This window comes from Melanerpes formicivorus, unplaced genomic scaffold (assembly GCF_026170545.1).
Source record: "Melanerpes formicivorus ecotype bairdi unplaced genomic scaffold, bMelFor1.0.p_v2 SCAF_3, whole genome shotgun sequence".
Lineage (NCBI taxonomy): Eukaryota > Metazoa > Chordata > Aves > Piciformes > Picidae > Melanerpes > Melanerpes formicivorus.
The window spans coordinates 13,240,997-13,263,671 of record NW_027142355.1 but is presented as its reverse complement, the minus strand read 5'-3'; the positions used below and the strand labels follow the sequence as shown (position 1 = coordinate 13,263,671).

The following is a 22,675-nucleotide window of genomic DNA, read 5'->3' as shown; positions in this document are numbered from 1 at the left end:
TTAACAGTTCAGCAGAGAAATACAGAAAGATCTATGCTATGCCAGGTAATGTAGTGGCCTCTTGGAGTACAATTTGCAAAGAGATACAATTTACGGGTTTGAAGCGTAGGATTTGAATGAATGTGTTGGGGCAAATAAGGTCCTTCCTTGACTGGTGAGGATTGACATCAAAGTTAATGTTCTGATTTAAAAACAAACAAACAAGCCCCATCCAACGCTAAAATTTAAGAATAAATAACAAATAAGAATTTCTGTTCTTGGAATGACTTCTCATTTTTCATAGCAGAAGAAATATTTCAAGATATGAAGAAAGGAATAAGCTGCAAGTTCAGGTAATAACTTAAAAGGTACATAAAAACATTTATATTGCACCTTCAGGACATTCTTGTGGCTTCCTCAGAAGAACGAAGATTTCATATTCTAGGAAAATAGAAAAGGAAGTCTATGATGAAGATATTCAAAATCATATAGAAAAAGCATTCCTTATTTATGGAAGAAAAATGTGAAGGAACTGTTATGTTCTTGCCCATAAAAAAGACAGAACATCATGCTCAGACTATTCAAGTTAAAGGAACAACAACCACAGAACCTTTCTGGTTTGTTTTTTTTTTTTTTTGGGGGGGTGGGGTTGTTTTGTTTCTCTGTTCTTCCTTAATATTTTCAAAAGCAGAAGAAATGGAAAGAAAACAGAAAATTATCTTTCTGTAATAGAAAGCACAGGATTTATTTGCAAGTATCTGAATCATCTGAGAAGAAAAGCAGTGTACAAATAATCAAAAATGAGTAAAGCCCTTAAATAATGAGATGCTTTAAAACAACCTTGCTATCAGAAAACCTAAACCAAATTTCTTTAAGGAATCTCAGAGAATCCTAATTCTCAGAGGCACTGAGAATAACTTCTAAACTTCCAAAAATGCTGGCCCTTGTAGTTCATGTTTTTTCAGACTCAGATTTATCCAGCCAGCCCATGTCTGAGGAAGATTTCAAGGACAATGTGATGATCCTGATACGTCTGACTGTAACAGCATCATGAATTTTTCATGCTCGGCAAATTAATGTCCAAGTGACTAATCATTTGTCATACATTTCTACATATAAACTCAACCAGCTACTGAGAATGCACCTCCAGAGGTGAAGAATGGACATCCATCCCCGAGACACATGAGATGAATCCAACACAATAAGGTGATATTCACCTACACATAAAAAATATAATGAAATTACTTAATTGACATCTGGTTTTTTTGGTATCAAGTCCAGGTGACAAGTGGAGATTAGAATACCTTTACTGTGCAGAAGGTTATGATTCTATGAAATGAGCTTTACACTGTCCAACTCTCATTAGAGTTGTTCCAAATTTGCAAAGTTCCAAAGTTTCTGTCACATCCATATACATTTAAACCAAATCTATTTCTGCATCACAGAACTTGGTTTGGTATCAAATACGCCGTTTCGTTACAGAGTGCTCAAGGTACGGATTGTGCAATTTTGCCATTTTTTCTACCTGTTAGAAAGATTACATGCCAGATCTAAAGCAGACTTTTAACCACTTTGCCAGCAAGATAAAATGAAGTACAGTACTCTCAAACACAGTCTTATGCCTGCATGATTTATTTTGGAGATTATCTAAAAAACAAATAAACAAAAAAAAACCCACGTTATGTGAGTCACCATCTAACCAGCAAGAAACAACATGAGAATCAAGAACCCTGAAGCTATTTTTTAATGCTAGAATAGAATTAACCAGATTGGAAGAGACCTTTGAGATCATCAAGTCCAACCTATCATCCAACACTAGCTAATCACTAATCAACTAATCAACTAATCAACTGATCAACTAATCACTAATCAACTAATCACTACTCGCTCAAAAGAATAGTGAAGAGGTGATTGGGAACAGTCAGCATGGCTTTGCCAAGGGCAAATCCTGCCTGACCAACCTGGTGGCCTTCTATGAGCAGGTGACAAAATTAATAGATGAGGGGCGAGCAACTGATGTCGTTTACCTGGACCTGAGCAAAGCCTTCGACACTGTCCCGCACCACATCCTGGTCTCCAAACTGGTGACACATGGGTTTGATTGGTGGACCACTAGATGGATAAGGAACTGGCTTGATGGCCGCACCCAAAGAGTGGCTGTCAATGGCTCCATGTCCCAGTGGAGGCCAGTGACAAGTGGAGTCCCTCAGGGATCAGTCCTGGGACCTATCTTATTCAACATCTTTGTGGGGGACATGGACAGTGGCATTGAGTGCACCCTCAGCAAGTTTGCTGATGACACCAAGCTGTGTGGTGCAGCAGACACGCTGGAGGGAAGGGAGGCCATCCAGAGGGACCTTGACAGGCTGGAGAGGTGGGCACAGGCCAACCTCATGAAGTTCAATAAGAGCAAGTGCAGGGTCCTGCATCTGGGTCGAGGCAATCCCAGGCACAAATACAGGCTAGGCAGTGACTGGCTGGAGGATAGCCCTGAGGAGAGAGACTTGGGGGTGCTGGTGGACAAAAAGCTCAACATGAGCTCTCAGTGTGCACTTGCAGCCCGCAAAGCCAATCAGATCCTGGGCTGCATCAGGAGAAGTGTGGCTAGCAGGTCGAGGGAGGTGATCCTCCCCCTCTACTCAGCCCTGGTGAGACCCCACCTGGAGTACTGTGTCCAGTTCTGGAGCCCCTATTACAAGAGGGATGTGGAGGTGCTGGAAGGTGTCCAGAGAAGGGCCACAAGGATGATCAGAGGGCTGGAGCACCTCTCCTATGAGGACAGACTGAAGGAGTTGGGGCTGTACAGTCTGCAGAAGAGAAGGCTCCGAGGTGACCTAATTGTGGCCTTCCAGTATCTGAAGGGGGCCTACAGGAAGGCAGGGGAAGGACTTCTCAGGATATCAGGTAGTGATAGGACTAGGGGGAATGGAATGAAGCTGGAGGTGGGGAGATTCAGGCTGGATGTGAGGAGGAGGTTCTTCACCATGAGAGTGGTGAAACCCTGGAATGGGTTGTCCAGGGAGGTGGTCGAGGCCCCGTCCCTGGGGGTGTTTAAGAGCAGGCTGGATGAGGCTCTGTCCAGCCTGATCTAGTGTGGGGTGTCCCTGCCCATGGCAGGGGGGTTGGAACTAGATGATCCTTGTGGTCCCTTCCAACCCTGAATGAAACTATGAAACTATGAAACTATGAAACTATGAAATCATGGCACCAAGTGCCCCATCCAGTCTCTTCCTAAACACCTCCAGTAATGGTGACTCCACCACCTCCCTGGGCAGCCCATTCCAATGGCCAATCACTTTTTCTATGAAGAACTTCTTCCTAACATCCAGCCTAAACCTCCCCTGGCACTGCTTGAGACTCTATCCTCTTGTTGTGGTGCTGGTTGCCCAGGAGAAGAGAACAGCCCCCAGCTGGCTACAACCTCCCTTCTTGCAACACATTCTGGGTATTTCTCCTTGTCACTGGGCAGACAGGGGCACAATCAATGGAGAACTTGTTTAGCCTAGCCTCTCTCCAACTTTTCCTAGACAACCACTAGTACAGATTGAAAAGTTCAAGATAAACTCCTATTTCTGTTAATACTTGGGAGATAAGCAAGCACAAATCTTTCTCACCCAACTGTTCTACCATTGCAATATTTCAGCTTCAAAATCACCTTTTCCTTCCATTGCTGCTTTTCTTAATAATTTTACTGATTGAGCCATGATGTTTCAATATAGTCTCTGGATCAGCTATGATACCCTAAGACTTCCAGATTCTGGACAAAATAAGGTATTCATATCGCTTATCATTTCCATAACCCACTGAAAACAGCTAATTTAAATCTTTGTTTCCCTCATCAAGCATAAGAGATGTTTTGTCTTCTATAAATGACACTATCTCCTCAACTCAAAGTTTAAGCTGAATTAATTGTTTTCTATTCCATTTGGCATTACAGCATTTTCTTTCCTCATTCTCTGTATTGCAACAAAGTTTACAAATCAAGGGGAAGCATTAGTAAATTAGAGATTGCTTTTAAACAGCTAAAATATAAACCAAGATTAGAGCGCATCTAACTGCAACCTCGACAAAAGAGATCCTGGAAGATCTGTGAAGCCACGGCTTTCAAAACTGCCTCATCAAAAGCAAGCATTTGAGTATTTTTTGATTACCATACATGAGATGCATCATAAACCCAGAAAGAAAGAAATCATAAAATAAAAACAATGGAGACTCATCTGCCACAATATTCCAAACAGTTATGATGATGAGACAGATGTGCAGAAAGCTGGATCATACTCAAAGGAAAGGATCAGCTTTTTTGCAGAAAATTTGAAATTTTCAGGAGTGGTGTGAGAAGAATATGGTCCATTTTCTCACAGTCTGCCTCTTTAAACTCAATCTCCCAAATAATCTATTCCAATCCATTTTAAATGTTAGCTAATGGCCCGGAGGTATTTAGTAGGGAGATACTAATTCTGAATATTCAACACAAGTGGAAAACTGAAAATATTATTATGGGTAACTGCAGAAGATTAAGCTACCTGAGCAGCATTAAATAACACAACAGTAGTTGAAGAAGGAATTTGGAATATTGCACCTGCAAATCACAAGTTCAAATATAAACTGCACTGAAGGATGGTAAGAGATAAACTGTTTCTCTTTGCCTTAGTGGTAAGTGGGCATTTATTAAAATCTTTGCAATGCTATCAGAGGCTGACAATCTTATCGGAAGCCTCAGGAAGGAGACCTGTGATTGAAAAGGTCTAACAGAAGAAAAATTAATCTTTCAAAGTAATTCCTACAGAATAGAGACAAAGCACAATGGTAGGATAACGCACTGAGCCACACAAGTTTTGTGGGCAATACTAAAAATATTTTAAGTACAACTGCAGCAGAGCTGACTTTCCATTATGTGTATTTTGATGCTAATCTTATGTAATGCATTTGGTGCTGATCAGCATTACAAAGATCAGTGCTCTAAAAATATCTGAACATGACAGATAGATAGATGCTCCTCAGCCTATATCTTCATCCATTATATTCACTAAAAATAGAATATTAAATTACAGAACAAGTTGGATGCACTGGCATCCAAAAAGGTCTCATCTGAGTTGGGTCAAAGAAATATTTGACTACCTGAAGAAAGTTAATATCCACAAGTTTTCTTGTACCTATGAAGCAGTATTCGGAGTTGCCAACTAGTCACAAAGGTACAGACAACTCTTTGTTCAAGGACTAAAACTCTGTTAGAAACACCAAATGCTACTTGCGAATATGTCGGGTACAGCTGACAGACATTATAGACAGAAAAACATGTTTAGGAAAGCATGTCTTTTGAAGATGTGGCAATCTAAGAAGGTCATAAGGCCAAAAGCAATGTTACTGTAGAATTCAGCATCTTCTAACCTTTGCCTTAGATTTATTAACATCACGAGTAAAGAAGTATGAATTCCAGATGCAAGAAAAAAAAATTACTGCATCTGTCTGTGGTTTAAGTTTCCTCTTCAAGACATTTTGCATGTTGCTCTCATTCAGTCTCATTCACATACTGGATATACCCATAGCAGTAAATTAAGCAGCATCAGGAAAGGTTCCTGGGTCTGGTGCATGATCATCTGTTAAACTGTTAGGACAGCCACTAGAAAAAGGAATAGCATAGGAATAGGAATAGGAATAGGAATAGGAATAGGAATAGAATAGAATAGAATAGAATAGAATAGAATAGAATAGAATAGAATAGAATAGAATAGAATAGAATAGAATAGAATAGAATAGAATAGACCAGACCAGATTGGAAAAAACCTTTGAGATCATCAAGTCCAACCTATCACCCAGCACCATCTGATCAACTAAACCATGGCACCAAGTGTCCCATCCAGTCTCTTCTTAAACACTTCCAGTGATGCTGACTCCACCACCTCCCTGGACAGCACATTCCAATGGACAATCACTATTTCTGTGAAAAACTTCTTCCTAACATCCAGCCTAAACCTCCCCTGGCACAGCTTGAGACTGTGTCCCCTTGTTCTGGTGCTGGTTGCCTGGGAGAAGAGAACAACTCCCAGCTGGCTACAACCTCCTTTCAGGTAGTTATAGACAGCAATCAGGTCTCCCCTGAGCCTCCTCTTCTCCAGGCTAAGCAACCCCAGCTGCCTCAGCCTCTCCTCATAGGGCTTGTGCTCCAAACCCCTCACCAGCTTTGTTGCCCTTCTCTGGACACGTTCCAGCAAGTCAACATCTTTCTTAAACTGAGGGGCCCAGGACAATAGAAAGGCCCATGACTAGAAAGTTTTTGTCCCAAATAACCTCCAGCCACAGTTCAGGAGAAGCAACATTGCAGACTGTTCTCAAAAAGGGTGCTGCCAGCGAGGCACATGCTTTAGGGAAGGAAAACCTTCACCAGCTGTGAGGCAGGTTGTCCTGCACCAGCTGGCCTGAGAACCTAACAATGTTCCCAGGCAAATTTGCTGTCTGGTATAGATGTTACTGTTAACCTCCCAATCTGAAGAGAGCTCACAGTTAGATGGCAAATTAAGTCCTGAGTGTCCGTCACAATCCTTTACTGACCTTGCACTCCCAACTGAGAAAGGCAGACATTAATGTAAATATCAGGTTGACAGTGTGGAGCAATTTAATCCATAGCCTTTCTGCAGCAAAATCAGACATGCTTTGCTGATCCTTATAGTGAGGCCAACACTAATCAGAACAAGCCTCGATGACATAGATTTGACTTAAAACAGATGAAATCAAGCTCAATTACTTACATTTACTGTTCTGAGAACAGTTATGTGCTTTTCTTTCCACTTTGTTTCAAGAGTTAATTCAGATAATTTAGGGACAAGCAGTGAGTGATCAGGATTTATCAGCATTTGGGTATGAAGGAGTGGTTAAAACAATAATTAATTGTTATGGTTTTCTGCTTCTTCTGTTTTTTTGGTATTTACTTTCTTAATGTACTATAACTGTCTGTCATTGAGTATATGATATTATCATTATGACAGATAAGAGTATTCGACAGTAGGACAGTCCCAGCTACACTATTTAGTACCAGTTAATTGAAAAGTAGATCTCAGTAGACCTTCAAGACAAAGTGTAGAAATAATGTATATTAGTTTTAATAATAAAATTTTAACGTCAGTTATCATTTTACATTTAAACATTATCAAATTAAATATTCAGAATTAAATATTCAGAACCCTAATCCAGTTAAATATTAAGAACAACCTCTCAAATTCTTTCATCATTGCACTGAAGGACAGTATCAGGCTAAATCAAAGCTTCCCAGCCACTTCCCAAGAACCTTGTACTTGGCTGCGCACATCACTTCTCATGTTACTGCTCTAGTAATGGTGCACATTCTCAACCCATGTCTAACATTACAGAACTCAGATATTTACTGATACAGGTAAAAACAATAACTTACAGATATTAACTGTAAATAAATCTCAATGTACTACTGATATCCAGGATAGTGAGAAAGAGGCTGCCTACTCTCTATCATAGGTAACAACTGATCCCAACTTTCACCTTAAAACAACCTAGAATCCAAAAATCTTATTCACCAAAGAAAATTGATTACAGTGGCCCATTGCTTTTCGGATCAGAATAGCAAGTTCTTTCTCATTCTGCCTTTGGCATGTCCAATAGCAGAGGTATTTATTATATGAATCAATGTTGTTCCTTTTGAGGATGTGGGACAACTGTTTGAACTTTGGTGCAGGAACTCTAATTTTTGAGGCACTTATATTTTCTCTTTAATCTCAAAACTCACTTCTATTACTGCATCTTTAGCATTTTAACTTTGAAATATGTAAAACCCACATAGTGTCATTTTCTGCTTTCTGAAGAAGGTTGGAGAATTCCTCAAAATGCCAGGAAGGAATGTGCTCATCTTACAGTGCTTTAAATTTCCAAGTGGCTTATACTAGGCAAACCTGATAATCAGAAAATCCCACAAGCATTGCCCATGGTAAAATCCTGATGAGAAGCCAAACCTCTGCCATGAGCTGTGGGCGAAGGCTAGATTAGTACCTCTCCCAGACTATTGCCCACAGCCTGTATTTTGGGCCTCCACCTCATTCATCCACTTCTGTAAGATGTACGACACAAGTCCAACCACATTTAGTTAAGGGAATTTTAAAAATTATTCAAATTCTGTATTTCCTTCCTCCCTCATGACACCCACTCTCCTTTTCCCATCTTCTGAATGCTTTCTTTTTATGATTGCTTATAGTGGGGAAAGATCTTCATTCTTTCTGCCTGCAGCCTCTTGTCTGTTGGAAAGATCCTTTTTTAAAGCTATTTTTTCTAAAACATTACTCCATAAAATACAATATTCCACATTTAGGAACCTCTCCAATCACTGGCAATCACCACTCCCACTGATTTCAGCCTTATCTACCTTAACCTTAGGATAAGTCTGCCTCATGTAATACGGCCATGCAGACTGTCGTTTTGCCTGTACTTCAAGCAGATACAAACTTGCTCTGCTTAGATCCTATTTGCCATATTAATTATTTTCATAAATCATTAAACTATAACACTGGCCACCCTGGCTTGGAGTGGAGTTAAAATGTGCCCACCATCTGGGAGCGCAGCAGAGTGAGATTATGCTTGTATGAAGTGGGTAAGCATATTATTAAGTATCCACATACAAGGATGTTTTTTTAAGACAGTTTGATCCACCACAAGTTGCTAGCAAAATCACCCCCACCTGCTCTGAAAAGCAATTTTTACAATCCTGCCTCTGCAAATTACTCTTTGCTTGTTTATTGGCTAAAAGACACCAGGCCACTTTGTCTCTGACAGTGAGCCTTATGGTGGGAGGAGGCAGCAAAACAGCCTCCACAAGGCAAGACAGGAAGGATTGCTGAGGGACTCTGATTGCAACTAATATAGTCTGACAGGAGGATTGTAGCTCTAGGGAGGAAACGAGTAGAGGCCTTCAGGTTCAAAAAGCAGGAGAATTGTATCTTCTCTAAACAGCTGCATTTTTATGTTCAACACATTTCATCTATGTGCACTTGGTGGGTGTGTTAGTGTATTTCAATCCACCTACATGCCAAGCTGAACAGAAATAGCACAAAAGCAAAAGAACATACAGTACTTGCATTGCTACTCACAATATATGAGGTAACTGAAATCATCACTCTAAAAGCAGAAAGAATGCAACTAAATCCCCAAAAATAAGTATCAGTTGAAATAGTCCTATGCTGGAAGGGGAATACACTACATGACCAAACAGAGCTCTTCCATCTTCAGTCTCTGTAAGGATATTGCAATTTATTTTTCTGCTTTTTGGCAAAAGTACCCCTCTTCTAAAATTTCAGAGCTTTTAACCCTCAATGTTCATGACTTCACTCCATAAGGGATCCAGATCTATGTATCAGTAATGGATACAGCTCTATCAACAGACAACCCAAAACATAGTGATTGCAAAGTTCCCACAAAAATATTTTTAATAAAGGGAAAAATCTTAATATTTCAAGTACAGTTAAAATTCAGCTCAGTAAATGACAAAATCACAGGTAATCACCAGGGAAAACACAGTTTTGTACCACATCCAATCAACAGGTGACTGTAATTTTCATTTTCATATACCTAAATGAGAAATATGACTTAAAGTAGCAAATTTAATTTAAAAGACTTTTGCAATCAACAAGACATCTGTTTAAAAAATAGACAGCCAAAATCTGTTCACTTATTATGAAAGACATGTAGATCAGAGTACATGAAGAAAAAAAAAGGTGGGGGGGAGGGAAAGGAAAAAAGGTGAACATAGTTACTATTGTTTCACAATCTGCAGGTATATTCTTGCAGGACATTCATGTTCATTCTGTCAGTTTGACCTAATCCTGTCACTTAGTTTTTCAAAGTTTTAGGTTTTATTTTCAGGTGTCAAATTCAAGAAGTTCAAAAGCTCAGAATCCCTCTTTACTCCTACAGTTTTTTAGTTTAAGGTAAGTTAATACAATGTCACAAATCATACACTTGGCAGATCATTTCTATATATCCTTTTTTGAGGGTTTCTTAAGAACTTGCCATCTGGCTGATCACAAAATGAGGTACACTTTTGAATAAGCCCCTGGCCAGATTCAGTAACAGAAATGATGAGGAAAACATACCCTGGTGATTTCAGTTACAACAGATACAGGTTTTTTTTTTTTCCCCAGCTGAATGCCACCATTTGATACTACACACCATGATAAATAGAGACATAAATGTACTTTTTTTTTTTTTTAAGTCATGACAACTTTTGCAGTCTACTAAAAAAACAGATTTATTTTATGAGCAGATTTCCCTCTGAAATTATGAAGCCATGATCTGGTGTCTTCAAAGGAAGATCCAGCATAAGGCTTATGCTCTAAACATATATCAAAATAATGTAAATATATAATTTTATTTTAAAATTAAGTATTTTTATGGCCTTCAGGATTTGTTCACCTGTGTTCCTCTTCCACACATTAGGCTGCAAACTTCCCACATGTTTCATCCAACAGACAATGGTGAACAAGCTATGTTACTGAATTTCAATTATTTTATAGCTATTCAAAGAGCAGGTGTCTTAAAAAGTGAAGAGAATCCATAAATAAGTTAATTGCCACAATGTTTTGTAGATAATTCTTACAAAAAATTGTTTAAAAGTATCTCTTTCTAACCGCATAAGAAATGAATATCACCAGAGCCTTGTTTATAAATACAAGTAGTTAGTAATTTCTTGCGAGCACAAATTTTCATCTCTTCATAAAAAAGCATTAAAATTTCAGTAACAGACTTCATGAGAAAATTACTGATCTTGAAAATTATTTTTTCATGTGATTATGACATTCCTATGCTACCCATTAGCTTTTTGAGGATTCCTACTCAAAGGATACAGCTCTGGGGATCCTCCCTTTATTCACTTTAACAACAGACAACAGTGCATAGCAAATGACCAGAAGCACTTGACAAATGCATACAAATCAATGTTTCCTGTTAAATGTACATCAAATAATAAATATAGGGATAAAATGTAGTAATGATGGCAACGAACAGTGTGAGCAATCTGGTAGTGTAGGCCTAGAGCCTGACATGGTGGTAGGCCGTCTCCAGCATGGGTGTGGAAGTGGCTAGCAGTGTAGCAGAATAGTGCTGTGCCTGCACCATGTAACCAAAGCAGGAGACTAGTAGCTATAAACACAGAGAGTTATCTTGGATTAACAGGACGCACATGTGCATCAACAATCTTGCGTGTTATTACTAGTTTAACCAATAATCAATAGCAGTACGGTGTGTGGTCACTCGTGAGGAACCAATGAAGCTATGCCAGCAATGCCCTCCAAGTTTATATAAGTAGTAAAGGTTTTCTTAATACGCACTTCTTACTAGCCTGTCAGCTCTACTGTCCGCTCTGTACTATGCTTGCATTATAATCGAACAGCACTGAAGCAATAAAGGAACAATACTAGATCATATTGATCAGCTGTATTGATTCCAATCTCCGTCGTCCATAATAAAATGCCCAAATTTTCTTAACAGTATTTTAAATATATATTTGAATAGTTCAGATTTTAATAGCCGATGATGTATCATGTAGCTGATGGAACACCAATTGTTGTTAACTATTAAACTCAATTGAATTATCCTATTGTTACTTTACAACCACAAAATTCATTGCTGTATTAATTAATGAAAATTTGGAGTTATGCAGACAGATTTTACTATCAGTAGATTGTGCTTATCTGAAGGTAGAATTTAACTGAAAAAGTTTCCAAATGCAATGGAAAGCCAATGCAAAAATTCTATCTAGATTGATTTACCATAAATCTACAAAGCCAGAACATAGCACAGACAAAACCAACACACTTTTAGAAATATGAAATTACTTACAAGCTGTTCAGACTTTACACAGTAGAGCTGAATGGTCTTTGCCACATTTTTTGCAACAGCTAAACTCAGGTCTGGATCAACAGCAGCCACATTTAGCTCACTAGAAGCAAAGATTATAAACCTTAATTAATAACTAAACACTGCTATATTTAATTGACAAAGCGTTAACTATGAATAAGTAGTTATGTGACATGTCAATTTATAGAGAGTAACACATACAACCAAGTCTTTCTAAGCACCGTAACTCCGTTTACAACTGAACAGGTAATTTGGGAATTTTATATGCAGTGTTCCTATTCTAGTAAAATTGAGCAAAGTTTAGGAATGACACTTCAGTATGAAATCACTATTAGCAAGCCATTCAAAAATATTGACTGCAATTAACTACACTCAAGCTTTGGCAGCAGCCTTCAAATATTACAGGTGAATACACAGTCATTCAACTCTGGAATTACATGAGCTGTGCAGAAATACCCAGGGGATGCCTAGGCTTGACACAACTAATAAGCTGTATTTTAGGCAAATTTTTATAGTAACAGGCCCCAGAAGAATGACAGGGAATAAATGAAAGAAGGAAAAGATTCCTAAATCATTTCCAGCATTTTTTTCATGGAGCCACCGCAGATAGCCATCATTTGGGGATGCATTCACAAATGCTCTACTGGAAGCAGACAAGCAGAAGGACCATCACGCTGTTAGAGGTGAGATTAACCTTGCCCCAGCACTGGAGAGACACTAGGCACCAGCAGTAATCTCTGAGAACTCTGCAGGGCCCCAAACACCATTAGCCAAAGGTGACTACAGAAAACTCAACAGAAATGTCATAATATTTATGTCTTCTCTGCAAGAAGAAAAACAATAGCTATAACCACGCCAAGAGGCATGTTCTGTGCATCTCCAACTCCCAGGAACAAGTAGTGACAATATTTAATATTACATATACATTCACATACACATACTGTGAATACTGTCCATCATTTACTGAAAATGTTAATCAGAGTAGTCCTTACCAAATCTTTATAAGGGAAAATATAACATTAGTAATTCAAGCATCTCATTTATCAAATTCTTCCTGGAATAGTTATCTTTACCTCTTTTCTTGCTGTTTCACTCTTATAAAACATTTATACCAGGTATTATCACAATTGCAGCCAAGCAACTATCATCATCCATTTGACACAAAGTAATTAAGATATTAAACGTTTACAGTATGTGCAAAGTTTCTCCTCCTTTCTCCAGATGTTTTGTAAGATCAAACAGTAAAACTGAAATTTAAATGCAAGTTATTCCAGAAAAACAAAACACAGAAAATAAATAATAAAATTTAAATAATAACAGGGTGATTATCCCACTGTACACAGCATTGGTGTGGCCTCACCTTGAGTAATACATGCAGTTCTGGGCCCCACAATTTACAAAGGGTGTAAGGGTCCTTGAATACATCCAGAAGGTGGCTACCAAGCCCATGAAAGGGCTGGAAGGCATAGCCTATGAGGAACAGCTAAGGACTTTGGCCTTGTCTAGTTTTTGAGAAAAAGTCTGAGAGTCTCTATGGCTTCTTGAGGAAGGGAAGTGGAGCGAGGTGCCAAGCTCTCTTCCCTGGTATCCCATGACAGGACACGTAGGAATGGTTCATGGCTGCAGCAGGGAAGGTTTAGACTGGACTTTAGGAATTATTTCTTTATTGGGAGGGTGGTCAAACAACAGAACAGACTTTCTAGAGAGGGGGCCGATGCTCCAAGCATGTCAGCACTTAGAAGGCATTTGGACAACATCCTTAATAACGTGCTTTAACTTCTGGCTAGACCTGAAATGTCGTTGTAGGTTCTTTCTAATGGATATATTCTATTGTGTTCTATTGTAAATCCTGTCCCAATTCTTACACCAATCAGTTTCATAACTAAAGAGTAATCAATCTTTTACAGCTAAGGAAGTGTCATTTCTCAAACTGCAGCTGGCAAGAACAATCACATTAAAGATTACATTTGGAAATGCATTATATGAGCATACCTGGCTATAGTTTTAATGATGCTGTCAAGCTCATCAGAAGAAGGAGGATTCCGACCTCCAGGAGGGAAGACAAGGTTGATGGGATCAAAGAGTCGAGATAAAGATTTTGACAAATAAGCAGCTTCGTATTGTTGCAGTGAATCTTTCAAGGCCTTTTCTGGACTATAAGACAAAATTACTATATTTTAAATTAAAACACATTATAGCATTAACTCTTTCCAGACCATAAAAACTTTGCAGTGTTGAACCTGATTTTTCTTTCTGTTCTTTAAACACATCAATTTGAAAATAATTCAACAGTGTGTAACACCTGGCTTTTCACTGAAACCATGGAACTAGTGAGGGAGACATTTTGTGTAGTTCCTTACAGTTCTTAGTACTATCTGTAAGGTCTGTGTGAAATCCCTAATTGAAGGTGTTCTTGAGATAAACAGTGCTAAAGTCACCTGCAAAATATCAGCAAGATATCCAGAACTGCAGTATAAAACCTTTTTTATATTCACATATTTCATTAGCAAACAGCTTTGATACATTAAAAAACCCAACTGTCTCCTGGCATACATATGCATACAGAAAGCTTCAACTAGAAATATCCTTCTTACCTTTAATAAACTTCAGTATGTACTATTTCTGATTCTGAAAATGATCAAGCAGTAGCTCTCTCAAACCATTTACCACACCGTCAGAAGTTTGGTGAACTTTTTACTTTGCTTCTATTAAAGTCAATGGTAAGTCTCTCATGGCTCACGAACATATTTAAGCCAACACAAATCTCACATGAAATATTCATTTTATTTTACATAAATCTAGAATCCTAATAAACTTGATAAGCCTGATTCAGCCTGATCTTTCTTATACCTACCACTCAAATCATGTTTATTCTATAATGCATAAATATAAAAACTGTGAATCATAAATTCAGCATTTGTCACACCTCAATGATTGTGGTATCACTAAGAGAAAGCTACTGCTGTAATTGCAACACGTACAAAATTGAGTTTCCATCATTCTGCCTTTTTTTTCCAACCAAAGAGACAAAAACATGGAACTAGCTTCAGTGTCGGGGACTTTGTGAAAGCCAAGACAATCCAACACGGTAAACTATATAACCTACCAAAAACTCTACAGCTCTAAAATAGTCTTCAACCAATAATTGCACAAGGATAAAAACTGTCTTTAAATTTTGCTCACTTTGACAATTTCAATAATGCTAAGTTCTCAAAAATATTCTGTTTTTTTGCAGGGTTCAAATCTTTACATTTTAGTGCCTTAGAATTCATAATACATACTCATAATCTTCAGTTTTTTGCATGAATATATCTTGTGTATCTTCTTCCATTTGTTGTAGTTCAGCAAAGAAATCAGTAGTTCCACTTGTATTCAAATTCCTCTGAATATTTTGACTATATTGTTGCAGGCGCTTCCACAAGTCATTATAAAGCCTCAGCAATTTAGGATATTCTCCTTCAAAAGCTTGTTTCAAAAACATAGAGGCTGCAAGATAAAGCAGTTAAGCAATATGTGTTCCTAAGTTCAAACTAATTTTTTGTTTCATACAAACAACCTGTATTCTTGCATTTATATCAACAATGATATACAATGCTATCCTGTCTTTAATATAAATAACATAATACTTATAATTCATTTTGAGGTGGAAAGAGTACGTATCTAAAGCATCATAATTGTGAATTGTTTGGTATCAGACTTAATTATTACTATTATTATTAATTCATTTAAGGCCAAAGTATGATTAGAACTCTCTACATCTACAGATTTTCAAACAATATCTGGATTGGGGGAGGGAAAGCGTGGGGCTATGCAACGTTGAAGACTTCCATTTAAAACAAAGATGGATAATTTCTACGAGCCAAAGCCTTAAGAAATCTCATGAGGGAAGCATGTGCTTTTTTCTTTTAAAAAGTACCTAAAATGAATTCCTAAATTTGTCAAATGAAGAATGACAAAGCCAGAAGAAAAATCAGCATTATTTTCAGCCCTGAAAGGCGTGTCACAAGTAACAGGAAATGAAAAAAATGTAAAACTGTGTCAGTAACTGATGTTAATCTTGATCTAACATCACTCATACTTTACAGATTTCCCATTACATTAGGAGATTAACACTGATTCATTCGTTCACAGGTTTTTCAGGTTCTAAACATCTGCCCCACTTCACCCAGCCTATTCTTTCAACTCAAATACTGATTTTGAATACTATACATTTATCACCAAACACAGTGTTATTTTATGTCACAAAGCTATGTTTAGAAAAGCTGTTCCAACTGTTCTACAAGCAACTGGAGGCTGTCTCAAGATCATCAGATCTTGTCCTTGTTGGTGACTTCAACCTCCCAGATATCTGCTGGGAACTTAATTCAGCAGGGAGGAGGCAGTCCAGAAGATTCCTGGAGTGAATGGAGGACTGCTTCCTGACACAGCTGTTAAGTGAGCCTACCAGGGGACAGGCTCTGCTTGACCTGCTGTTCTCCAATAGGGAAGGGCTGGTGGGAGATGTGATCGTGGGAGGCTGCCTAGGGTGCAGTGATCATGAGATAGTGAAGTTTTCAATATGCAGGGAGATAGGGAGGAGCACCAACAGAACCTTCACCTTGGACTTCCGAAGGGTGAACTTCAGCCTATTTAAAAAACTTGTCTGCAAAGTCGCCTGGGTACCAGCCCTCATGAACCAAGGGGTTCAGGAGGGTTGGACCTACTTCAAACAGGAGCTCTTGAAGGCACAGGAATTGGCGGTTCCCACGTGCCGGAAGGCGAGCCGGCGGGGAAGGCGACCGGCCTGGATGAGCAAGCAGCTCCTGGAGGATTTAAGGGGGAAGAGGAGGCTGTATCACCTTTGGAAGGAGGGGAAGGCTTCTCGAGGTATGTTCAAGGAAGCTGTTAGATTATGTAGGAATAAAATCAGGGAGGCTAAGGCCCAGCTGGAACTGAAGCTGGCCACCTCAGTCAAAGACAATAAAAAGCATTTTTATAAATATATTAACAATAAGAAGAGGGGCAGGAAGAACCTGCACTCCCTAGGGGACCTGGAGGGGAACACGGTGACTGAAGATGAGGAGAAGGCTGAGGTCCTGAACACCTTCTTTGCCTCAATTTTTAACAGCAAGGCAGGAGTTCAGGACGAGTGGTCTCCGGAGCTGGGCGATGGGGTCGGGGAGCAGTGTAATGCCCTGGAAATCCAGGAGGAATTAGTTCGGGACCTGCTGAGCCACTTGGATATTCACAAGTCCATGGGACCGGATGGGATCCATCCTAGGGTGCTGAGAGAGCTGGCAGATGTGCTAGCTAGGCCACTCTCCATCATTTTCCTCCAGTCCTGGCTCACCAGTGAGGTCCCAGATGACTGGAAACTGGCCAACGTGGTCCCCATCCACAAGAAGGGTCGGATGGAGGAACCTGGAAACTACAGGCCGGTCAGCCTGACCTCAGTGCCAGGGAAAGTGATGGAGCAGATTATCCTGGCGGCAATAACTGCGCACCTGAAGGATGGCCAAGGGCTCAGGTCCAGCCAGCATGGATTCAGGAAGGGCAGATCCTGCCTCTCCAACCTGATCTCTTTCTATGATCAGGTGACCCCTCTGGTGGATGTGGGGAGGCCTGTGGATGTGGTCTACCTAGACTTCAGCAAGGCCTTTGACACCGTCCCCCACAGCAAACTGCTGGCTAAGCTGTCAGCTCGTGGATTGGACCATTACACTCTGTGCTGGGTTAGAACTGGCTGGAGGGCCGGGCCCAGAGAGTGGTAGTGAACGGTGCCACATCCAGCTGGAGGCCAGTCACCAGTGGTGTCCCCCAGGGATCAGTGCTGGGCCCTGTCCTCTTCAACATATTCATCGATGATCTGGATGAAGGAGTAGAGTCAGTCATCAGCAAGTTTGCAGATGACACAAAGTTAGGGGCAGATGTTAGTCAGTTAGAGGGTAGAAAGGCTCTGCAGAGGGACCTCGACCGACTGGACAGATGGGCAGAGTCCAATGGGATGGCATTCAACAAGTCCAAGTGCCGAGTGCTGCACTTTGGCTACGGCAATCCCATGCAGAGCTACAGGCTGGGGTCGGAGTGGCTGGAGAGCTCCCAAACAGAGAGGGACCTGGGTGTGCTGATCGACAGCCGCCTGAATATGAGCCAGCAGTGTGCCCAGGTGGCCAGGAGGGCCAATAGCATCCTGGCCTGCATTAGGAATAGTGTGGCCAGCAGGAGCAGGGAGGTCCTTGTGCCCCTGTACTCTGCTTTGGTTAGGCCACACCTTGAGTACTGTGTCCAGTTCTGGGCTCCTCAGTTTAAGAAGGACATTGAAACACTTGAGCGTGTCCAGAGAAGGGCAACAAGGCTGGTGAGAGGCCTTGAACACAAGCCCTATGAGGAGAAGCTGAGGGAGCTGGGATTGTTTAGCCTGGAGAAGAGGAGGCTCAGGGGTGACCTCATTGCCCTCTACAACTACCTAAAGGGTGGTTGTAGCCAGGAGGGGGTTGGCCTCTTCTCCCAGGCAACCAGCACCAGAACGAGGGGACACAGTCTCAAGCTGTGCCAGGGGAGGTTCAGACTCGAGGTGAGGAGGAAGTTCTTCACCGAGCGAGTCATTCGGCATTGGAACGGGTTGCCCAGGGAGGTGGTGGAGTCATCGACCCTGGAGGCGTTCAAGGGGAGATTGGACGTGGCACTTGGTGCCATGGTCTAGTCATGGGGTCTGTGTTGATAGGTTGGACTCGATGATCCCCGAGGTCCTTTCCAACCTAAGTGATACTGTGATACTGTGATTATTAAAAAATCAAATCAGGATCTATAATCAAATTCTGTAAATTGCCACAAATTCCTATTTCTACACTATTTTTCTAATATTGTCCAGTTTTCCTGTGACCTGTATCATCCAGAGGTCTGTGACTGATGTCAATGAATTCAATCACTTAGAATTTATGTGTAAAAAATTAACATTCTCATATAGATGTGTAACTGAAATGAAAAAACTGACTCGCTGTAGAGTATTGTTTCTCCTAAATTCAGTTGTAGCAAAGTAAAAACATCATTCACCATTTAAAAATCCAACTGCTCACTCTAAACATTTATATAAGAAACAGGATTAAAAATTGTAAGTAATAAAATGTTTTTTAATAGCTGTCAAAGTACTGCTGACAACATGTAAGGGTTCCCTTATTTCCGAAATGTTGACTCCATTAACTGATGTCACAAATTTACAGACTGAAACCAGGTAGCATGTGTTCAGTTTGAACGTAAGAGATCCCAGATATGTACATACTGCCATTAAAGTAATGTATAAGGGCAAGAGTAAAATTAATATATTTTAGCACAGGATGAACACACTTTCATTTGAGATCATCTAGTTACTTAGCAACATCAGAACATGAATCAACCAGCTAGTTCCTCAAAATTGTATTGTTGCTATAAAGCCTGGAAGGACCTAATTTTCAAGGGCCACTGCAATACCTGAGATTACAAAGATAAATGCAAATCTTATGCACTTTATCTGTATGTATACAAATACTAACTTTATATCCTGTATACAAACATGGAAGACGTATTCATGAAACCACCAAACTCACCTATGATCCAATTGCATGCTGCGTTAGCATGTACTGGTAATAATATTGTCTCATGTTTACACATAACTTTTATTTAACATTCCTTGCTGTGATGTGCTATTTATGTATTATGTATGTGCAGAATATTTTGCATAGTCAGAACAGCAGCCATTTGTCTAGACAATTTTGAAGAAACTTAACTGCTATTTATAGAGGTATCAAAAAAGGCTAAAAGTAGATTTGTACAATTAATCAGTATTTTACAAGAAAAGACTCTAAGAACTCCTCTTTATAATCAAATTGCTACTTTTGAATTTAGAAAAACCATTTGATTTGGAAAATATAATGTACCACTCCCAAATGTTTTTACCTCCACAGAGCCACAAAAAAATTTATTTTTTTATTTGATAATGACTATGTAATAGTGCAAAAAATATTTATTTCTGAAAATGCAACCATATTTTAGGATGATCACCCTGTTTGGATACAAACCCAAGAAGTTTAAATTCACAGACCCCCACATCAAGTCAAATACTGCTATAGTTCCTAGTAGAGAAGACAATGAGCAAAGGGCTTACTGAAATGAAAGATTCAAAGTAACTATAGATACATTACAAATCACTTACATCAAATACTTACAGTCTGTTGCTGACTGAAACTGAGAGGAAAGTGTCTGAGTTACTGCAGTCCAAAATTTGTACAAAATATCAGACTGGCCATCCTGATAAAGAAAGGTAAAAGAGACACAAGTTTTCAAACATGTTCTTTTTAAAGTATCTGAAACAGCTCAAATACTTCCAGTCAAAGCTGTTCTACCATCACTAAGAATAAAAACTAAGTAAATGAAATCTGAGTTTTCCTTAAGTTTAAAGCTGGAAAAAAAATGTTAGAGAAAACAATGATAAAAGCTTCAGTATTCTCTGAAACAGAATATTTTCCTTCAGGACTAACAGGAGTTCTCCCAGCTTTCAAGGGACATGAGCATTCACCACAGCAGCACACCATGGGAGCCATATAAAGAGCTCTTTGCATTGCAGTGAGCTTCTCATTCCTTGGGCGTTCTTACACTCACTGCATTGCAGCCAGCAATTATTGTTACAGCCATTACAACATGCTTGCAAACACCAACCAGGGATCAAGACCAGTGTGGGTTGGTCTGCTTCACACAGAACAATTTCCTGTTTCTAAAGATATAAAGCATGTGAAAATACAGTGAATCTCAGTTAATTGTTCATCACCTTGTGTCAACAGGGCTTGCTATTAAAAGCAGAAACAAGGTAGCATACTCTTGCAAAAACAGACATAAAAGAAATATCAGGCTGTCTACTCACCTCTTGCCCTCAAATATTAAAGCATGATTTTGTTTTCTCTCTTTTGGTTTCTTCTTGTCTGTATGTTTGAGGTAGAATAAACTACACAAGATGATGGTGGGTATCCTGCCCTGCCCACTAGCTACATACACAGAAGGCTGTCCTGTGTTTTCATGGCAAGGGGGAGCTCACTGTGGACCAAGCAGTTAATTCTTCATTGCATGGTATACGTGTAACACACAGACTTCACTGTATAAATTAACCAATTTAACCAAATCACAATAGTAATGATGATCAGCAAAAAGTGCTCAGAATGAAAAAGTGAAATGGCCAGCAGTGATGAAAACCATCAGCAATTCTGAGAATCTCATGCCCATGGTGGCTGTTTTGATCCTGACTCACTCTGAAACTTCCATGGCTTTAAATCAAAACACATCATTCACAGCTGAAAATGGGTTTAAGCAAAGGGCTCAACACTGAAATTGCTGTCAGGGATGCTGTCTTTTTGGCTCTGTCAGTGACTTCAGTATGAGAAAACAGTTAAAAAACACAAAACCCAATCAAAGACCCCTAGTTCTTGTTAATAACACAAGCCCTTTTAAAGTGTCTGTCAGCAGTCCAACTTCTGAACTGCCCAGCACCACAGAGGTGCAGGTTAGATATCAAACAGGGAAGTCCAGCTACTCCAAACTGAGTTACTACCTAAGATGACAAAAGAAGAAAGAATGCACCTTATTCACTTACATTGGCAGTTACATGCAAAGCAATGAACATGTTTACAATGTCAGCCATTAAGAGGGTACCACTGTATCCCACTTGAAGATCTGCCCACTGAAAGGCTGCAATTTCAATCTGAAGTTTCAGTTCCAGAACTAACATCTTAAAGATTTGAGATAAAGCCTGAAAATTAAAAGTACACTGAGGCATCTAAAAAATATTTTTAAAGCAAGATTATCAGATAGAATGCCTTCATAAATTCTGAGATTGAATGAGGAATACATGCAGTCCTATCCCTTTTCTACAAAGATACTCAAAGAAAGATAGTTTATGAGTTGTGTTAAGAATTGAGAGAGAACATATTATATGCTCTTGGACTCATGCTTGTAAAATCTATGACAATTAACATAGAATACTAAAATGAAATGGAATGATGGAATCTCATTTTTGATTGCTCAAGGGCACCGATGGATTTAGAAACTGAAGTAACTTATATTTTCTATAAAATGGCACTTGATTTCCCTAAAGGGGCAAATGACCATATTAGACAATGATTCAGATTGCATATTGCATAAAATATCTCTGGATTTTTTGGTAAAATTATTTATTGCTATAGCATAACTGTGAAACTACTCAGTTCTTCATTTCACAGTTCCATGTTAAAACATGAAAAATACTACAAAACAAATGTCCCTTCACATCAACTACAGAGTAAATTAATCAGCTTTCCTGTTCTCTATCCCAGCATGGAACAATGTCTGCTTATTCAGCATAGTAACACAATTCAATTTCTAAATAATCTAATGGAAGTGGAAAATCACAGAGCACATCCAAACAACTTTTTTTTCATTACTGTAATCACCATCTACACCTCTTACAGTCTCAGCAAAAACTGCAATTATTAAAGGGTCTTGAAAACAAACTTGCATGTAGTCCCTACACATTATCTATCTCGTCACATTTGACATGGTAACCAACAACAGTAACACACATGTGATGACATTTAATGTCTTTGTGAAAATACATAGCTTTTGTATGCATCCATGTATGTAATACACAGTCAAACACATACACATATGTAGTCATGCAAGCATTTGCATAGTAGCCACAGCTGTGACACTTAACCATCTGCCCATTAGCTTGTGTCTTCTTATCTGGGCAAATGGTATTCATGAACGGTGTGAGAACTTTGTAGTGAAGTATGCCCTCACATCTCTGCTAATCAACTGTATTATGTATGAGAAGAAACAGAGAGGAAAA

At 39.3% G+C, this 22,675-nt stretch overlaps 1 protein-coding gene across 4 annotated transcripts in view; it reads right to left on the bottom strand.

Annotated features, from left to right (window-relative positions):
* Nucleotides 1-22,675, bottom strand: part of COG5 (component of oligomeric golgi complex 5) — a 181,775-nt gene that overhangs the window by 30,789 nt on the left and 128,311 nt on the right. For all 4 annotated transcript variants that reach the window (XM_068166880.1, XM_068166898.1, XM_068166887.1 and 1 more), the window contains 4 exons: nucleotides 20,028-20,109; nucleotides 15,129-15,333; nucleotides 13,840-14,001; nucleotides 11,830-11,929 (listed from right to left, as the gene is read on the bottom strand). In XM_068166880.1, coding sequence (XP_068022981.1) covers nucleotides 11,830-11,929; nucleotides 13,840-14,001; nucleotides 15,129-15,333; nucleotides 20,028-20,109 — 549 coding nt within the window. The remainder of the gene's footprint in view (nucleotides 1-11,829; nucleotides 11,930-13,839; nucleotides 14,002-15,128; nucleotides 15,334-20,027; nucleotides 20,110-22,675) is intronic.